Source organism: Syngnathus leptorhynchus, chromosome 20, assembly GCF_054491065.1.
Source record: "Syngnathus leptorhynchus isolate UIUO chromosome 20, UIUO_Slep, whole genome shotgun sequence".
Lineage (NCBI taxonomy): Eukaryota > Metazoa > Chordata > Actinopteri > Syngnathiformes > Syngnathidae > Syngnathus > Syngnathus leptorhynchus.
Genome location: NC_141214.1, coordinates 6170082 through 6186573, shown reverse-complemented (window position 1 = coordinate 6186573; position 16492 = coordinate 6170082). Strand labels below are relative to the sequence as shown.

Genomic DNA, 16492 nt, shown 5'->3' with positions numbered 1-16492 from the left:
GACCGCGCAATGTTCTTCATTCCTCCCCTTAAAAAAAAACTCTTGAAAAAACGGAGTCCAATTCGTACGTTTCTTTTGTACCGTCGACTATATAGTTTATTGGAAATAAAAAGGTTGGATGTCACCACTAGGTGGGCCTCCAAGCTCGGATTTCAAGTTGCCTTCCTCGGACAGTTGAGGCCTTTTCCCACTTATATGAGAAGTCAAAACAAAATCATTCCGGTCATGTTAAAAAAGTCGATTCATCAATTATAAACAAGGAAGTATTTGCTTTGATTCAAGTCACAGTATTTGGCACATTGATTGCCGACTTTATTTACTTTGTACTATAAGTTATGGGAGCGTCCGTAAACATTTTAAAGCTTCATTTTTTTTGTTCACTATCTGCCAAACAGCTGCCGGTCGAGAAGACGGTTCAGTTTGAGAAATGGCGCGGTGATGCGTTAAAGAGTTCATCACCAAAATTCCTGTTTGTTATTTTAAAAGATTTACAAGGCATTTGAGAATATGAGGACATTATGTATGTGCGTATGGAGGGGAGTATGGGGGGGTGATTGGAACAGATGAAAAGGAGGAAAAAGAGGGATGGAAAAGTAGGCAAAGATAAAAGAAGCCTATAAACCAATGTTGTCGAGAACTCTGTGTGTCTCTCTGTGTGTGTGTGTGTGTGTGTGTGTGTGGAGATAAACACCGCGTATTAACCAGCAGATCTTCTTATGAAACTCAATCTCTTTCACATGCCGCAACACACACACACACACACACACACAGATTCCACAAAGTCGTATGTGGCATGATCTATTACCAATCCTCCTCCAGCGGTTTGTTTGATTCCATTGCCTGATAAGCACAAATGTTTAAAGATACAAAATGGAGGCCTGGCATGCATTTACGATGACTGATCATGTCAAAGAAGAGTGTGTGTGTGTGTGTGTGTGTGTGTGTGGAGTGGGGGGGGGGGGGACGTGACCGAGAGGGGTTCTTCAAGTAGTTACTAGCGCTGGAGGGATTAAAAGATCAAGCTGGTGTTTTCACTTTGTTCATGAAATCAGTTACACACAAAAGGATGAGGGGCCTTTGGGGGGGAGCCTTGAGGGTTCAACTCTTGAACTTGCCGCCGGGGGCCTTGATGCGACCGTACTCGATGAACACTCAATAAAATAAAGAAATAAATAATGTACGTGCGGCTCGGTGGCAGCACTGGGTAGCTAGCACGTCCGTCTCACAGTTAAGAGGGTGCGAGTTCGATTCCACCTCCGGCCCTCCCTGTGTGGAGTTTGCATGTTCTCCCCGTGTCCGCGGGGGTTTTCTCCGGGCACTCCGGTTTCCTCCCACATTCCAAAAACTTGCTCGATAGGCCGATTGAGCACTTGTTTGTCTCTGTGTGCCCTGCGATTGGCTGGCAAGCAGTTCAGGGTGTCCCCCGCCTACTGCCCGATGGATAATGTACGGTGGATCTATTAAAAGTCTACACACCTGTGTTCAAATGTTCATACTAACTCAACAAGGACACGCTTGCCGCCATTTCAGATGCTTCTCATTTACCCCAAATGACTTTTCCCCTATTCTAGTCAACTTTTTGTGATGATGTTTTGCTTTCCTGCAAAATGTTTTCTGCTAACATTGACCTCTATTTGGAACTATTTACAATTCCCTTCAGCTTGCCTAGGCCTAAGAACCAGTTGGGAATAAAATAACCTCAAGGTGGCATCATTTGGCATCTTATGTTGATGAGAAAAAAAAAGACTTGTTTTGCTTTTGGGTCATATCAGGCAGTCCTTCGCTCATACTCCCAGTTTTGGGCCTTTAAATCAACAAAGTGTCTTTTGTGCTTTTAAGGCTTGAAACTGCAGCATGACGATGATTTATTTTGCCGGACATTAGTAACTTGCGCAAAATAGCTCCCTGCTATATCAAAAATATGCCACTGTGAAATCTAGACTCGCCGTTTGCCAGGGAATGAGCAGAGCGGCGAAGAATGTGCCCCCCCCCCTCGTTTAATTCCTGCGACCATGCGTGAACTGGTCGTCTGCCCAGTGCTCCACTGTGCCACCATGATGGCTCAAACGTCAACCAGTCAGCCCGGGTAGTAAGAATTTGTTTGAGTTTTGAAATGGAACCAAAGGAAATAATCTGTTGAAAGGTTAACAACCTAATAAGACACTAGCCACTAGGGGGCAGTATAATCGCTTTTCTTGACCTTCAGTGACCTTTTTGTTTTACAATGCACTCTAAATATACTCCTAATATATTTTCATAATATTTTTTTTTTATATAAAAAACAAATAATAAATAAATAAATAAATAAATAAATAAATAAGTAAATAAGTAAATAAGTAAATAAATAATAAAGTAAGATAAATTCTTTTTTAAAAATGAACAAACTGTCTCATCCATCAATGACTGTGGCTCTGATTCCATGCGGATGCAAGCATCTTGTGCGGGAAATGTTTTCCGCACGCCGCATTAGGCACATGTGGAAAATATGAGCGGATAATGCAAAATGTCCCAAAAAAAAAAAAAAAAGTGAAGGCCTTGGTGTTCTTTCACTTTTGGCTGCCGTACAGCAGCCGCGGATTTGATTGACAGGTTGTTCCTGCCATAATCCATCATAAAAGTGTGAGATACACTATATAGTTTTTATTTCTACACCTTGACTCGTAACATGTATGATTCAAAAGTCAGTTGGGCGGTGTCGGTGGTCCTAAAACCATGATATTAATATTGGCCTTGATTTTTGAATTTAGAAAAAATGACATTTATTTGGCTGCTGCTATTTTGGTGTCACACACGCACACCCCAATTTGTTACGAATCCTTTTTTAGGATCCAATCACAATAGCAGTTCTGCTTTAGTTGAGTCATCTTGGAACTTGAAAAGAAATGAAAATCAATTTTAAAAAAATAATTCAAAACAAAGATTTAAAATACATAGAATATAATAAAAAAGACTAACAATTTAATTTTGAGTGTGTGTGTGTGTGTGTGTGTTTGGAGTGAGTTTTGTTTCAATGCGTTTATACGTTCAGTGGCAGTGGCTTAACCCGTAGCGGATTCCCGACATTCTTTGACTATGTGTGTGTGTATAATTGTGTGTGTATATGTGTGTCGTACTTTGCCGTTTAAGGTGATTGACGCTATTTGCCGTCATTAGGCCTGGCCGCTTCATTGACCACTGACCCCTGGCGAGCGGGAAAGACTTAGAGATGGCAGAGCAATCAACACCTAAAGGTCAAAGAGGGGCAGCTGGGATTTACTGAGGCTTTGAGGAAGAAACTAAAAGGGTTCTGAGATACAGTCTTGAGGAACACCACCAAAAATGATCGTGTACTAAAACCTCGTACTTTGAATCTTTAATTTGTGCACGTGCGTTTAACATCAGCCGGGTCTTTTCGGAAAACATTATTACCGTGCCCCCCTGAGAGCCCCCAGGCGCTACCCGCTGCCCACCCCCTTCTTCTTCCCCCCATCAACACTTCCTCAACCAGCACGTCGGCGTCACCTCACATTTCCCGTCCGGTTTCTTGCGGGCGGTCGTATCACGTTTTGGGTTTCCCTCCGATGGCGAAACGCCTTCAAAGTCAATTTGGACTTTTTGGACTTTAATTGACAATCTCTTGGCAGACACTTTTAATTGGGGGTCTCATCTGGTTTGTGTTTCCGAGTGTAGACGGATTGTAAAAGCAACACTCGGAACCAATAGTGCTTGCATCCAAAATGTCTATAATACACTTGCTCTGTTTTAACTTACTAACTAACTAAACACACACACAAAAAGTATCTTTGCACGTAAGAACGGATGTCAAGTGCATTCATGAGAGCCAGCTGTGAGTTCCTATTGCAAACATGTGTCCTCCTCCTCCTCCTCCCTATGTGACAGTAAAAGAAACAAAAAGAGGAACACCCATGGAAAAGAGCAACTTGGCCAGTCAACACATACACGCATCTTTTCACATTAATGTACTAAACATATAAGACGTCCCTCAGGGCTCCATTCCGGAGCCCCTTGTAATTCATTTCACACCCAAATACCGTGTCTTTCTCATATTTTATCTACATTTTTGTTCTTCTTCATTTTCCTCAAGATACTGCTGCAGATGTCAATTTTTTTGTTTTTTTTCCATCTGCCCTTAATAGACAACTGTGGAAAAACAGTGTTCCTAATTTTCTGACTGCTGACCCCATTTAGGGTCTTTTTTCCTCAAGCTGCTGCAGCATCTTTTACTCTGTGAAATTCTTTCTCCTGCCTCGTTTTTGTCCACATGTGTGAGCCATTTAGGTTGCTTCCATGCTGATAACAACAGCCCCATCCCGCAAATCTTCCCCAGAGCGGCAACGCCTCCACGGGGGCCGCTATGGAGACGTCGCATTCCGCTCTTTTGTCGCCCCCGTTTTTTTTTTTTTATATATATATCTCACCTTGTCATTGGGCATTCCTTTCCAGTCTTATGGGGGTTCTATAGTGCCCTCCCTCGCCCAATGAAACACAGACAATAGACCACTTGAACTCTGAACCCCGCCTGGAGAATCTGATGTCGGGATCCTCCTCCGCTATTGTTCCAGTGTAGACTAAAGAGGGGTCAACCGTTGCATCTGTACACCAATTTGTTTGTCCAGTATTAGCTAACGCACAGACGCACACACACACTGAGGCCACCCAGGGAAGGTGGCACTGGGCCAGCTTGCCTGCTGACCCACTTTTGACCCTGCGGCCCTTTCTGACACAAGACAGGAGGAGACCAGTTTTGGGTACTGTACTAGAAACTTTAGAGGTCCCTCAGGGGTCTATCTCGAAGCCCTTTGTTGTTTTTAGGAAAAATGGAAATTAGACATTGAAACATGTTTTCACGTCATTTAATTTTGACTTTAGATGTCTTGCGTTACATTTCATATGAACATATGATTCCGTTGCACAATTTTAAAACTCTGTAATAAAAAAAAAATCAATATTGTACATTATTCTGCAAATATAAAAGCATGATGTATAACTGTTGAGCCTAAAATGATCATTTTCAGACCGACACGACAACACGTGAAAGTATTTGTGTGACAACAAAACATCCAGCATGCATTTGCAATAACTTACTCCAAAAAAAAAAAAGCTTAAATTATCATTTGCGCATCAAATATTTACATGCGGTGCGGCAAAATGTGAGGGCACATTGTTGTGCCACTCATCCCCAGTCAGCCCAGCAGAGGTGTGGCTCATCTCAATCAACCAAGCTGTTCCAGATCATCTCGTCTCCAGATCAGGCTGTCTACAAAACCCCCTGAGAGACAGTGCTCGAGGCTTCGACGTTAACCTTCCGTGGTCAGCGCTCAACTCCACATCAAACCAGTGTCTCCTCCCTCCTATCCACCTTGGATCACCTTTTCGTGAGGGAAGTAAATCTATTGTTTTTGCCCTAAAACCTCAGTCTCCGTGTCTTGTCTCCTGGGTCCTCTGCACTTTTGGCTCACCACCCCAGCTGAGCGTAACACACATGTTGAAATATTCTGACATCTCATTGGACTTAAAAATGAGTTGATTCTAGAACATTATTTTCATTTATTAATGTAATTACAATAAAATGAAGTGGAGTATATTTAATATTTTTGGCTTAATTAGTTCAGCATGAAATGAATTTATTCATAGTGTATGAAATGTAAATTGTTTTTTTAAGTGCTTTTTAAAACATGTTAAACAACTTGCATAAGAACAAGAACCTTGAAATTTGTCCAGTTAAATTTTGTGCTTCCCTCAAAATGATCATTTTAAGGGTTTTATTGGACAAGATGGATGACCCCCCCCCCCCCCCACCCCACCCCTAAATAAACCTTTTAAACACACCTGTTATCTTCACAACCAATTTGACCCCATTTAATGTTTGACTTGAAATGAATGATTGACATTTTCTCTCTGCTTGTTTTTGTTTCTACCAATCTGTGTTTTGGTTGAGTCAGTTCTTGAAAACTTGAAAGCAACAGGAATGTTTTCTTGATGGACATACTGATGAAGAACAACGCAGGAACATAAAGTAAGCATGCACTTCATATTAAGTCTCTTGAAACCTTTCAGGATTCGAAGCTGTTGAAGATCCGGGCTCTGAAGTCTTACCTGCACCCGCACGCTTCAACCACCATGTCCTCGTATTGCTTGTAGACCACGTTGTTGCCGGAGTCGATGTAGAGGATGCTGATGGGGCTGAGCTTGGCTGGGGCGCAGCAGCTAGGCGGCATTTGTCCGGGGTTCATGGAGTTCATCAAGGTCTGGATGATGGCGTGGTTGGTGGGCTCCAAGTGCGAGCGCAGCGGGAAGTCGCACACGCCCTCGCAGTGGAAGGCCTCGTAGTCCAGCGGGGCGATAATCCAATCATCCCAGCCCAGCTCACGAAAGTTTACCCGTAGGGGTTTCTTACTGCACCTGGACTTGGAGCGCCTGCCGTGCCGTTTCCCGTGGCGGCTCCTGGGCACCGCTGCCGTCCGCCTGCTGCGGCCGGGTTTCAACCCCGGGCCGCGTCCTTTGCTTCGGCCCTCCCACCTCTCGGCGAAGAGCGTCTGCCTCCGCTTGGATCTGGTGAAGATCACCAGGATGGCCTTCTTCTGCCGGGGCCTGGCACCATGCCGATGCAGCCCCAGCAGGGTCAGATCCAGCTCAGTTTCGGAGTTGTCCCACTCAGCCGTAAGCTCCAAGCAGAAATGCTTGCCGCCTCTCTCCTCTTGTCGTTTCCATTCTTTGAACGGCTCCCACACATCCAGGACCTCCCATCTAGGTCTTGAGCGTTCCTGCAGCGCCAGGGTTTTGGAGTCTAAGGGCTGCCGGTCCCGGCACGAGAGGAGACGAAGCTCCACCGGCTCTGACGGGTCCAAGTTGCCCGACAATTTGGTGTAGAGCCTCAGCTCGGCTCCCAAGACCTCAGCTTTTTCTGAGAGGGTGGAGACGTCAAAGAGATAACGTTGCCTCCTGAGAGGAGAGAGCGGGACCTCGTCTGACCAAGACAGAGAAAAAAATCAATGTAAGTTATCGTGCAAGTTCAAAAACAAAATACACACAAAAATTGAAAACTGATCAAAGAAATTCCACATACAATGTAACATCACCAACAATAAGAATAAAATACGTGAAATATAGCGAAACATTTCCAAAGTACAAAAAAAACATGAAAAACGTAGTATCTTCAGATACAATATGCAAAATATTGTCCATCGGGCACAAACAAAAAAAACATTTCACAAAATACATGGACATAAAATACCCAAAGTAATAATAAATAATAGTATCCCAAAAAAAAGACAAACTTCACAAAAACTGCCACATAAAACAGTTGAATGTGCAATACCTTGTCCGTGGTCCACAAAACTGGCAATGGTGTCGGCCGCTTTGGAGGACTTAAAGAAGCTGGCGTTGAGTCCCAACTTCTCGGCCGTGGAGAAGGTCTTGTAGATGGACATCATGTAATCGTGGGGCTCTACGCGGGGTTCCTTCAAATACCGATTCGCCGCCAGCGAGAGGGCGAGCGGCCGACCCGGGGGCAACCGCCAGGCCAACACCAGAGCCCCGCACAGAGCGGCCACCAGAGAGACATCCATGGGCGCCCTCTAAGGAGGACGGGGGTGTGTGTGGGTGCCACGCGCAAAGTGTGCACAGTGTGTCAAGACCGGCAAAGTTAAGCGTTAACTCCGCACACCCCCTCCCAAATGAAGGCTGTAAAGTTCTTTGTGGGAGTCGCGAGTAAAGTCACTCCTTCCTGGCCAAGAAGCTGTAAAGATGCCCCTTTCTTTCACTTAGTGAAATTTTCAGCTCATTGTGTTGCTCCTGCTGGGAGTTTCCATTGTCATGGATCTCTCCTGCCCTCTAGTGGAGCGCAAATGAACAGGCACTAACCTTCAGGACCTTGGACAGAGGACTAAAACCATCCAAGCAGTTTTTACGCCAGAGCTCTTGGCTTTAAAAGTATCCAATTCATAAATTGACAAACGAATAAGAAGCATCATAGACTTTATTAATCATAAGAAAGAGATTCATGTACAATAGAAAAAATAGCTTAAGACACAAGAAGCCCATTTTGAGTGTATAATCCTGATCATTGATTAAATATTTGGACAGAAAATAGACGGCTGAATTAACCCGGTATTTTTTATTTCTTTGTCCCAGGTAGCGACCGGAGAGCGCCCCCTAGCAGAAAGGCACGTCACCGCTGCAGCAAGCAAACGTGTAGATGACGCTAACCAGGCATAAACTCCCGGGCGCCACCGCGTCGCCCGCGCCGAACACGCTGTCGTCATCGGGAATCGGGGGGGGCTCGGGCATATCCTGGACGCTGAACTCCTGCGAGCGGGCGCTCCAGTCGTTCAAGGTGAACACCACGGTGAGGTTGGCGCCACTGTTAACCACTGACAGGTCGGTGAAGTTAGCCCAGCAGGAGCGGAACAAGATGGTGGTGTTGCCCTCCAGACCGTCCACACTGGCGCCGGTGGAATCCTTCAGGCTGGCCGTCAGTGTCATGGTGGTCACGTCCACTGACACGCACTCACCCTGGAGGTCCAAATTGTTGTAACTGAGCGCCCTCTAGTGGTTTGAATTGCCGAGGAGTGGAGCTGCTCACCTCCTGGTCGACAGCCATGAGGCTAGGTTGCTGCGAAAGCGGGCCGACGTAGTGATCGGCGATGGGCTCCTGCACCAGCAACAACTGCTCCACGCTGGACACGTGGCTGATCTCGGGCTCATCTCTCGTCACCTCCACGGAGGCCTCCTGCACGTCCAAACCAAAGTACGGATTCCAGACCTGTTCTTTTGCCACCGAGTCATATGGGTCTTACTTCGTTCCAGCGGGGGTCCGAAGAAGGAGGCGGGGGCGCGATCACTCCCACCGACGAGACGTTGAAACCGATGGATTGACTGAGGTTGCCCGAAATGGCCGCCTGACCCAAATTGTCAGCGATGTTCTTCAGCAGCGTAAAGTCTTCCTCATCTGGTCGCGGGGGGGAACAAAAGCAGAACCTCAAAATTGCAAAGTCGACATGCCAGCCACTATTCCACCGTGATCCAAATCTCACCATCGGTGGTGTTGGAGACTTGCTGAACTGGTGGCTTCTTAATCTCCACCTCCACCGTCAGGCCAGTGGACCTCTTTCTCCGCCTGGAGTCCTCCCGGATGATCTTGGTGATCCGGATCATGTTGGACGGGACATTGAAAAAGGCGGCCAAGTTGCGGACAAGGTCGTCGCCGAAAAATTCCTCCTCAGTCATGGTGGGCAGGTTGAAGGAGATGAAGAGCTTAGGTGACATCCGGACCTCCACTGGTTCAGATCCTCTCAGTAGGACCTTCAACATTTTGGAGTTCTGATCAAAGTAATTGGAGCCATGCGGCGTGGAGCTGTTGAGCTCCGGCACATATTGGCCTGCGGGGAAAAGACAACCAAGAAACCAAAAGTCACATGCATATATTCTTTATCCTCTGAGAAGAAAGTTTCATCATTTCAATACTCCTGGCAACCTCTGATGTTTCGTACCGTCGTACAGGGGCTCCTTGAGGCTGTAGTCGCTGTTGTCATCGTTCCACTCGGCATTGGTGGGCGCCGTGAGCTGGTTGCCGACGTACACGTCCATCTGCTGTGGCTTGCTGTAGAAGACGGACACCAGCACGCTCTGCAGGGAGCCGCCGACAAACAAAGCCGTCAAAATGTCAAAAAAATGAATTGATTTTCTTTTACAGAAAAGTATTGTATCCATGTATGTATAAAAAAAAAATAGAAACACTGACCTCATCCTCGTCGGCGTTTAGCATCATGAGGCGCAGCTTCTGAGGACTGACGCTTGAGAAGAAGACGTCCACGGCGTGTCCCGTGGCCACAATGCCATGGAAGAGCGACACCCTCTTCTGACAGGTGTAACCAGAACACCAGCCATGGTCCTGGGGACCTGGCCGCACACACACCACTTATTAAGATGGGGAACATTTACAGGCATATATTATTATTATTATTATTACGTCACGTACCGTTGATGAGGTCGATGAAGCCTTCGCTCAGCACCGCCACCGGACTGAGACGTCGAGTTTCCGTGTCGGCGTCCAGACTTTCAATAACGAGCATCCTGTAACTGAGCGCCGAACATTCGTACGCCTGCCAGGCGCTCACGTACGTGCAGTTGGATCGGATCACACCTGAAAAAGTCGGTCGGGAAACTTTCAGATCTCATTTGCAATTCATTTGCAAATGGGGACTTTTTTTTTTTAACCTTTATTGGGGGCTATTTGCTCCACGGGGATGCGGGAGCCGTTGGGGTGGGTCAGCATGGCCTTGGGGATGCGATAGTCACCCAGACCCCTCCTGGAGTCCCCGTCCCACTCAAACTCGGACTGTGGCACCACGCTGCCCGCCACTCCCAGCAAGGAACCATCCAAGTCTCGAAGTAAAGTCTTCTTCTTGGCGTCGCAATCCATGTCCACGCAGTCGGCCGGATTCGCTTTCCTACACACAACGCAGAACATTAAAAAAAAAAAAATGGCCTCATAATTTTTTTTTTTTTTTTTTACCTGACGTCAGGCCTATGGATGAAGACCTTAGCCTCCTTGGTGCTGTTGATAGTGGTCAAGTTCCAAACGTGGATGGGGTGCTGCAGGTCCTCGTTGTAGGAGTTGCTCAGGAACATCACGTCTGTCTGGCCCGAGCACGCGCTGCCGAACCCCACGAACGTCGAGTCTGGACGAGGGACTTGTGAGTATCAGCTCCCCGGATGCCGCCTCACGTGTCGGCCATTTATGATACTTACCGGCCACTTCCATCACGCCCTTGATGGCGTTGTAGTTGATGTTACCGGGAAAAGGCTTCTCCGGAGCGGTGTTGTGAGCTGATGCAAAAGACGGCCAGCAGATTCCCGACTTGCCACCTGGGCACGAAATAATCGACCCATTTACAATCTTTACTTGCAATTAATTGTGTATAGAAAATGTACAACTAGAATTTTCAATTCTGACATATATTATGATAATATTCCTTTTTTATGTACAAAAATGTACAAATTGAATTTGTATTTCTGATATATATTCTGATAATATTCAATTTTTTTATCCAAATTCAGTGTATTTGATAAAAAATTTAAAATGTACTTTCATAAATAAAATGTAATAATTTAGTTTTTGCAAAATGTTAACTTTGGTACTATACCTGCATAAAATTACCTAGTTTGACAAAAGTCGAATGTTAAGCAAAAATAAAACTGACAAAAAAAAACAAATTATGATTATTAATTCAAAATACTATATCATGTATTTTAGACAATAGTCTAATGTTGAGCAAAAATAAAATAACTAAATGTATTTTATGATTATTAATTCAAAATCCTATATCATGTATTTGAAACTCTTGCCAGCGTTAGCACACGTAAACAAATATTTTTTTCTAATAAATTTTACCATTGCTGGGCTTAGGTGCTCGATGCAAGTTGCTACTGATTGTGTTAAAGTCATTGGCGTCCAGTGTGTGGGAGCAGTTGAAGTGGGGACTTCCACCAACCACCACGGAATCCTGACAAAAAAAAAAAAAAAAAAAGAACAAGCCGATATTAAAAGGGAATTCAAACCCCAAATTTTCTATAAAATAAAATAATAAGATGTTGGATGTTCTACCACTAGTGAAAAAATGCATTCTGCACAGAACACCTCACAAAGAACATTTTGGCCAGGCGTTGTTGACGTCTTACCTCCACTCGGACCTTCTTGTCAGCATACTGGTGGGACAGGGATGGCGGTGCGTAGATCATGGGCATGATGCCCATACCATTGTCCACCAAGATCACGTTGGACACTGTGATGCTCATGATGGTCTAGGAGGTGCATGATGATGTCATAAATAAGAAAAAACATCAAGAGCAGGAAGTGACAAGTTGATACCTGGAAGTAGATTCCATAGTCAAAGTTCCTCCAGATGAAGAAGTCACGAATGAGCGAGCACTGGGGGAGCCCGTCGCGATTCATGAAGACGCCAAAGAGACCACCGTGAGCCTCGTTGTGAGACCACGCCTCGTTGCCGTTGGGGGAACCTGCATGGGATCGCGTCACGTCTTGGAGGATGTTTGTTTTGAAAATATGGACCAATGGGTCGGTCTTACCAGGACACGGTTCGCCATCAATGCGGAAGGCGACCCGCTCGTAGCCCGCCGCGATGTTGTCTTGCATCACGATGTCTGTGCCTTCATTCACCTGGTGCCAAGAAGAACGATTTTTTTTTTTTTTTTAGCGCCTCAACTTTAAAGTGATTTTGTCACGTCTCGTACCCAGCCGTTCCTCCATGTGTCTGTTGTCATGGTTTCGCCCGTGTGCTCGCCCCTCCCCTCCTGTGTGCCCCTGATTAGTTTGATTATGCTCACCTGCCTCTTGTTACCTGTCATGTATATAAGTCCTGTCTGCCCCCCCCCATGTCCCGTCGGATCATTGTCTTTGTGTCTTTTTTTGTCGCGGTTGCTGTCGTCTTCATGTCTTTTTGGTTCCTGTCGTTTTCAAGTCTGTTTCAGGTAGTCAGTCATGTTATCGTTTTGTCAAGTCATGTCAGTTTGCCGAGTCTGTTTTGAGTTCCTCCAATAAACCCTGGTCCAAGCTGCACTTGGTCGCCCTGCTCCATTTCCTAAGCGTGACAGATTTGACATTTTGGATTAACCTTGAAGGCGGCGCTCCAGTCAAAATTGAATTCCTCCCTTCTGTCCTGGTACGACCCGGGCCACAAAGTCATGATGACCAGGTTCCTTCTCAGGATGATCCTATTGCCCCACACTCTGATCCCTAAACCAGCATCATGACAAACCTTGAGATTTTTTTTTTATTTTTTAGTTCAACTGACTAAAATACAGTGTGCATTTACCGTCGCCCACAGTGTGGTGGATGACGTTGTCGTCGATAGCCAAGTCGTCCGATCCGAACACGCCGATGGCCGGAGAGAAGCCGTCGTGGAAGGAGCAGCCCTGAATATACGAGTCGTTGGCCTGGAAGACCACAAAGTTGAAGACGCTTTAGCAAAATGACAATTGAGTGGACAAAATTTGGACGTACCTGTTCCAGGTTTAAGAAAGCCACCGAATATCGTGGGTCGTACTCGTCAGTCCAGCCTTCTTGACCGGATTGGAAGAACTCCACATTCAGGAGTTGAGCCGTGCCTAGAAGAACAGTGAGACTATTAGAGCAAATGTTTTGGGACACGTCTTTTACGTCAACCATCAAGTTCTTCAAGAAAGCAAGAAGTGTATGACTGATGTCCCAAACTACCACCACAATGAAGTTTTAAGACATTTAGGCTTTCTTCTCTAACCTCTGAAGTCTATTCCTGCCAAGGAGAAAGCGCCGACCAGCAATCGGGCGCCAAAGGATTCAGCCATCATGTCGGTGTATTCGTCACCGATGATCTTGATGTTTCTGGTCAGGAGGCCAACGTCTGCCGCGAGCCTGTAAGACCGCGACGTCCCCTCGATGGAGTGGACCTCACCTGGAATGGGAGGTGGAGGCAACGTCTGAGCGTTCAGCGCTAATTGATGTCAGTTTCTGCGTTCAACTGACCGACGTGAGTGTGGCTCAGTGGACGGGTCAAGGTAAGGATGCGGCCGTCAATGGACACGGCAGCTATCTCTCGCTTCTCCGTCTCCCACACGCTGTAGCTGGTGGTGGAGATGACCACCTCCTCGCCAGGCTGTGCACAGGAAGAACTTGAAGACCGACGAACTGAAAAGGAATTGAACAAGCAAACAAAGCAAAATAGAGACGGACCATCCAGTCGACAGGCTCCACCAGGTTGAGCGTGCTGGACCCGGCGTCGGCTGTGGTGGCGAGCTTGGTGTGATACGAGCTGGGTGGTTCTCCATAAAGCTCCAGGGTACCAAACACGCCCAGCACCTTGGATCCCAAATTGGGACCATTTGGCAGAGGCCAGTCAGGGGTGCTGTGGTTCCCTCTCAGTCTGATGTGCAGTTCCCCAGTGAAAGGTTCGTCCTCCCAGCCTGCCAGCAGCCTGCCGCCCTGGAACACCAGCACACATCATGGTAGTTTCCTGATGGCCACGAGAACCGCCACTTTGACCTCTACCTGGATGAAGATGTAGACCGCGTCGATGACGACCGTGTTGTTCTGAGGCACGGCCCGAGCTGGACGACTGGACGTGCTGTTGGAGGGTTGTGGGACCTCCAGGACTCCCATGATAACCAGTTTGTTAAGGGGAGGTGTGTTGCTATCCAAGACCACCCAAGTTCCTGTGCATGGATGGACCAGGAACGTAACATTACTGTCTACAAATCCAACGCGTGAATCTTTCCCAAACGTTTTACGACACTCGAATGCAACATTACCTGGCGGGATGACCACATCAGCGCCCTCTGCTGGCGCACTGAAGGCATTGTCAGCCGAGCCCTCCCAGAACGACGTGTTGGACCACAGACTGCAAAGTACGCGGTACACATCAAGATCACGCCGTCACCAAGTTCTGGAGCGTTGCGTGTGATCGTACATGAAGTCGTCAGGTCGATGAGTGGGCAGCGGGGGGATGGTGGCGGGCGGCGGCGGGATGCAGTTCTCAAAGAAGCAACGATAGACCTGGAAGTTTACCGCGACGTCCTTTGAGGAAGGATCCACACTGCTGCGACGCCTGCGCTGGCTCGTCTTGCCTGACACTGAAGGAATGAACACCGTGATGATCAGTCTGTCCAATTCCTCCATTTGAACGAACCAATCAAAGCAGGCCTCACCCATGTAAAACAGGTCGTTATCGTCCAGGTACCAGTCACCGTTGGAGTTTGAACTATAGCTGAGCGGCGATGATGAGGCGTTTCTCTCATCCAGGATTTTAACCTTATCTGGATTCTGGGTGAAGTTGTGGTGGATGATGACAAATTGATCGGACTACGAGACAGACAGAATGTTGGAGAGTCAAGGCAAAAGCTTCATCATCATTCCAGACCTCGATAAGGATGTGTACCTCAAAACCGTAGAAAGTTGCTTTATAGCTGATATTTGTGAGTTGCTCAGCATTGTCAAAGTGCATTTTGTGCATCTGGCCTGAAGGCAGCAGGCCCATCCAGCCATACTTGTGGGTCAATCTCTTCTTCATGTAAGGGATCACCGTAGTGCCTTCAAAACCAAGCAAGAAAGAAAATCATCCGGTGTGTTCGTCATGTCAGGCAAGACGCTAGCACAGAGCAGTGACGCAATACCATGCGAGTTGGTGAACACAAGATCGTGGGACTGCAAGGAAGACGGCGAGGGATTGTTGAAGCCCACCCGATGGAAATTGACCGTTTGGTCGCATACAGCTCCGGGGAACACCAAGCTAAACTCTGCACTCTCGGAGCAATGTGTCGGGTCAAGCAGGCCGTTCATCGGAATCACCTTATGGTTGATGTTCCCTGGAAAAGAACGGCCCAAAGTTGACCTGCTGGGGAGTGGTTCTCAACCTGGGTCCTTGCGCATACCTGTGAGCGAGCCGTCCAGGTCCACCAGCTGTACCTCGTGCTCCCACCTAAAGGCGGCCTTGTTGGGTGAGTTCATGAATTGGAGTCCACTTAGGCGCACCGTCCAGCCGCCGCAGCGATCCACGCACGTCCCGTCAATTTTGGTCACTCCGATGGCCGCGCAGGAGTCGCGGTCAAAGTTCAAGAATTTGGTACCCGCCACACTCATGCCATCGGCGAACGGCGCGATGACGCCTCGATGGGTGCAGTAGTCGCCGCCCAGTCCAAGCTCGTCCACGTGGCCCACGATGGTGGAGTTGAACAACCCAGCACCACCGTCCTCCCCAAAGCCGCTCACCGCCCACGAGAGGATAAGTTTGCCTTCCAGCCCGGCTTTCTCGTTATTAACCGCGAGCAAATCCACAAACTGCACGGCACCGACGTTGACCCACTCGGCTCCTTTCTCGCAGTTCCAGGCGGTGAGGCCCCGGAAGACGGCGGGTTCGGGCGTGCTGGAACCACAACCGCCGTCCTTCATAGGGAAAAAGTCCTGGAAGATCCAGATGCCGAACCAGCCTTGAGAGTGCACCGTGTTGTTGCGGAACTCGCCGAGCGGAACCTTCTTCTGGCAGATGTTTGGGTCAAAGGAGGGCCCATCGGGGTGCTCGTGCATGCGGTACCAGAAACCAAAATGGGTGCCTCCTGCCGCGACATTGTGCCGGATGATGTTGTTGGGATTTGTGACCCAGTAGGCAGCGGGCGTGACGTCGTCATTCAGCAGGCTGCTGCTCTGCCTGACAAACACGGCCAGGTTGTACTGCAGGATGTTCTCCGTTTCGATGCCATCCTCAATAAAGAAGGCGCCGCCCTTGATGTCGAAGATGATATTGTGTTCCACCAGCAGCCGATGGGTCTTGTGGATGGTCACGGCCCTGTTGAATGTCTTGTGGATGGAACACCCGCGAACGTATGATTGGTATTCGAGGTTTCCCATCAGATGCCAATGGATGGGGTAGCGACCAAGCCTGAAGGCCTGCCCCGCGTGATAGATCTGAAGAAGCAGACCGTGTCAAAAGGTCAAGGTTGG

The 16492-nt window shown here is 47.5% G+C and overlaps 2 protein-coding genes and 1 long non-coding RNA gene across 5 annotated transcripts in view; 1 reads left to right on the top strand and 2 right to left on the bottom strand.

Annotated features, from left to right (window-relative positions):
* Positions 1-4837: 4837 nt before the first annotated feature.
* On the bottom strand, positions 4838-7568 carry LOC147041189 (growth/differentiation factor 6-B-like). The gene is made up of 2 exons (XM_085940025.1): positions 7319-7568; positions 4838-6967 (listed from the first exon to the last, which is right to left on the bottom strand). The coding sequence occupies exons 1-2, from the start codon at positions 7566-7568 to the stop codon at positions 6093-6095; spliced, it is 1125 nt and encodes a 374-aa protein (XP_085796151.1). The 3' UTR covers positions 4838-6092.
* LOC147041188 (uncharacterized) lies at positions 5816-11061 on the top strand. 2 transcript variants are annotated; one of them, XR_015062848.1, is made up of 6 exons: positions 5816-6246; positions 6387-6660; positions 6752-6994; positions 8134-9866; positions 10527-10697; positions 10788-11061. It is a non-coding gene; the product is annotated as an uncharacterized LOC147041188 (long non-coding RNA). The 2 variants fall into 2 exon arrangements; XR_015062847.1 differs by having other exon boundaries at positions 5816-6660.
* The window catches only part of pkhd1l1.1 (PKHD1 like 1, tandem duplicate 1), a 21285-nt gene continuing 12788 nt past the window's right edge, over positions 7996-16492 (bottom strand). For both annotated transcript variants that reach the window (XM_085940016.1, XM_085940017.1), the window contains 27 exons: positions 15427-16456; positions 15169-15360; positions 14934-15085; positions 14704-14857; positions 14466-14628; positions 14308-14396; positions 14048-14211; positions 13733-13981; positions 13526-13655; positions 13281-13454; positions 13025-13128; positions 12837-12957; positions 12636-12757; positions 12091-12181; positions 11873-12021; positions 11683-11805; positions 11396-11507; positions 10753-10869; positions 10517-10682; positions 10219-10451; positions 9980-10144; positions 9743-9900; positions 9492-9627; positions 9036-9380; positions 8799-8950; positions 8585-8731; positions 7996-8514 (listed from right to left, as the gene is read on the bottom strand). In XM_085940016.1, the coding sequence (XP_085796142.1) occupies positions 8155-8514; positions 8585-8731; positions 8799-8950; positions 9036-9380; positions 9492-9627; positions 9743-9900; positions 9980-10144; positions 10219-10451; positions 10517-10682; positions 10753-10869; positions 11396-11507; positions 11683-11805; positions 11873-12021; positions 12091-12181; positions 12636-12757; positions 12837-12957; positions 13025-13128; positions 13281-13454; positions 13526-13655; positions 13733-13981; positions 14048-14211; positions 14308-14396; positions 14466-14628; positions 14704-14857; positions 14934-15085; positions 15169-15360; positions 15427-16456 (5298 nt within the window). In that variant the 3' untranslated portion in view covers positions 7996-8154. The remainder of the gene's footprint in view (positions 8515-8584; positions 8732-8798; positions 8951-9035; positions 9381-9491; positions 9628-9742; positions 9901-9979; positions 10145-10218; positions 10452-10516; positions 10683-10752; positions 10870-11395; positions 11508-11682; positions 11806-11872; positions 12022-12090; positions 12182-12635; positions 12758-12836; positions 12958-13024; positions 13129-13280; positions 13455-13525; positions 13656-13732; positions 13982-14047; positions 14212-14307; positions 14397-14465; positions 14629-14703; positions 14858-14933; positions 15086-15168; positions 15361-15426; positions 16457-16492) is intronic.

Coding starts and splice junctions, on each gene's coding strand:
- LOC147041189 (XM_085940025.1), bottom strand. CDS start 7,568: ATGGATGTCTCTCTGGTGGCCGCTCTGTGCGGGGCTCTGGTGTTGGCC. Junction 6,968..7,318: donor TTTTGTGGACCACGGACAAG/GTATTGCACATT, acceptor TGTCTTGGTCAG/ACGAGGTCCCGCTCTCTCCT.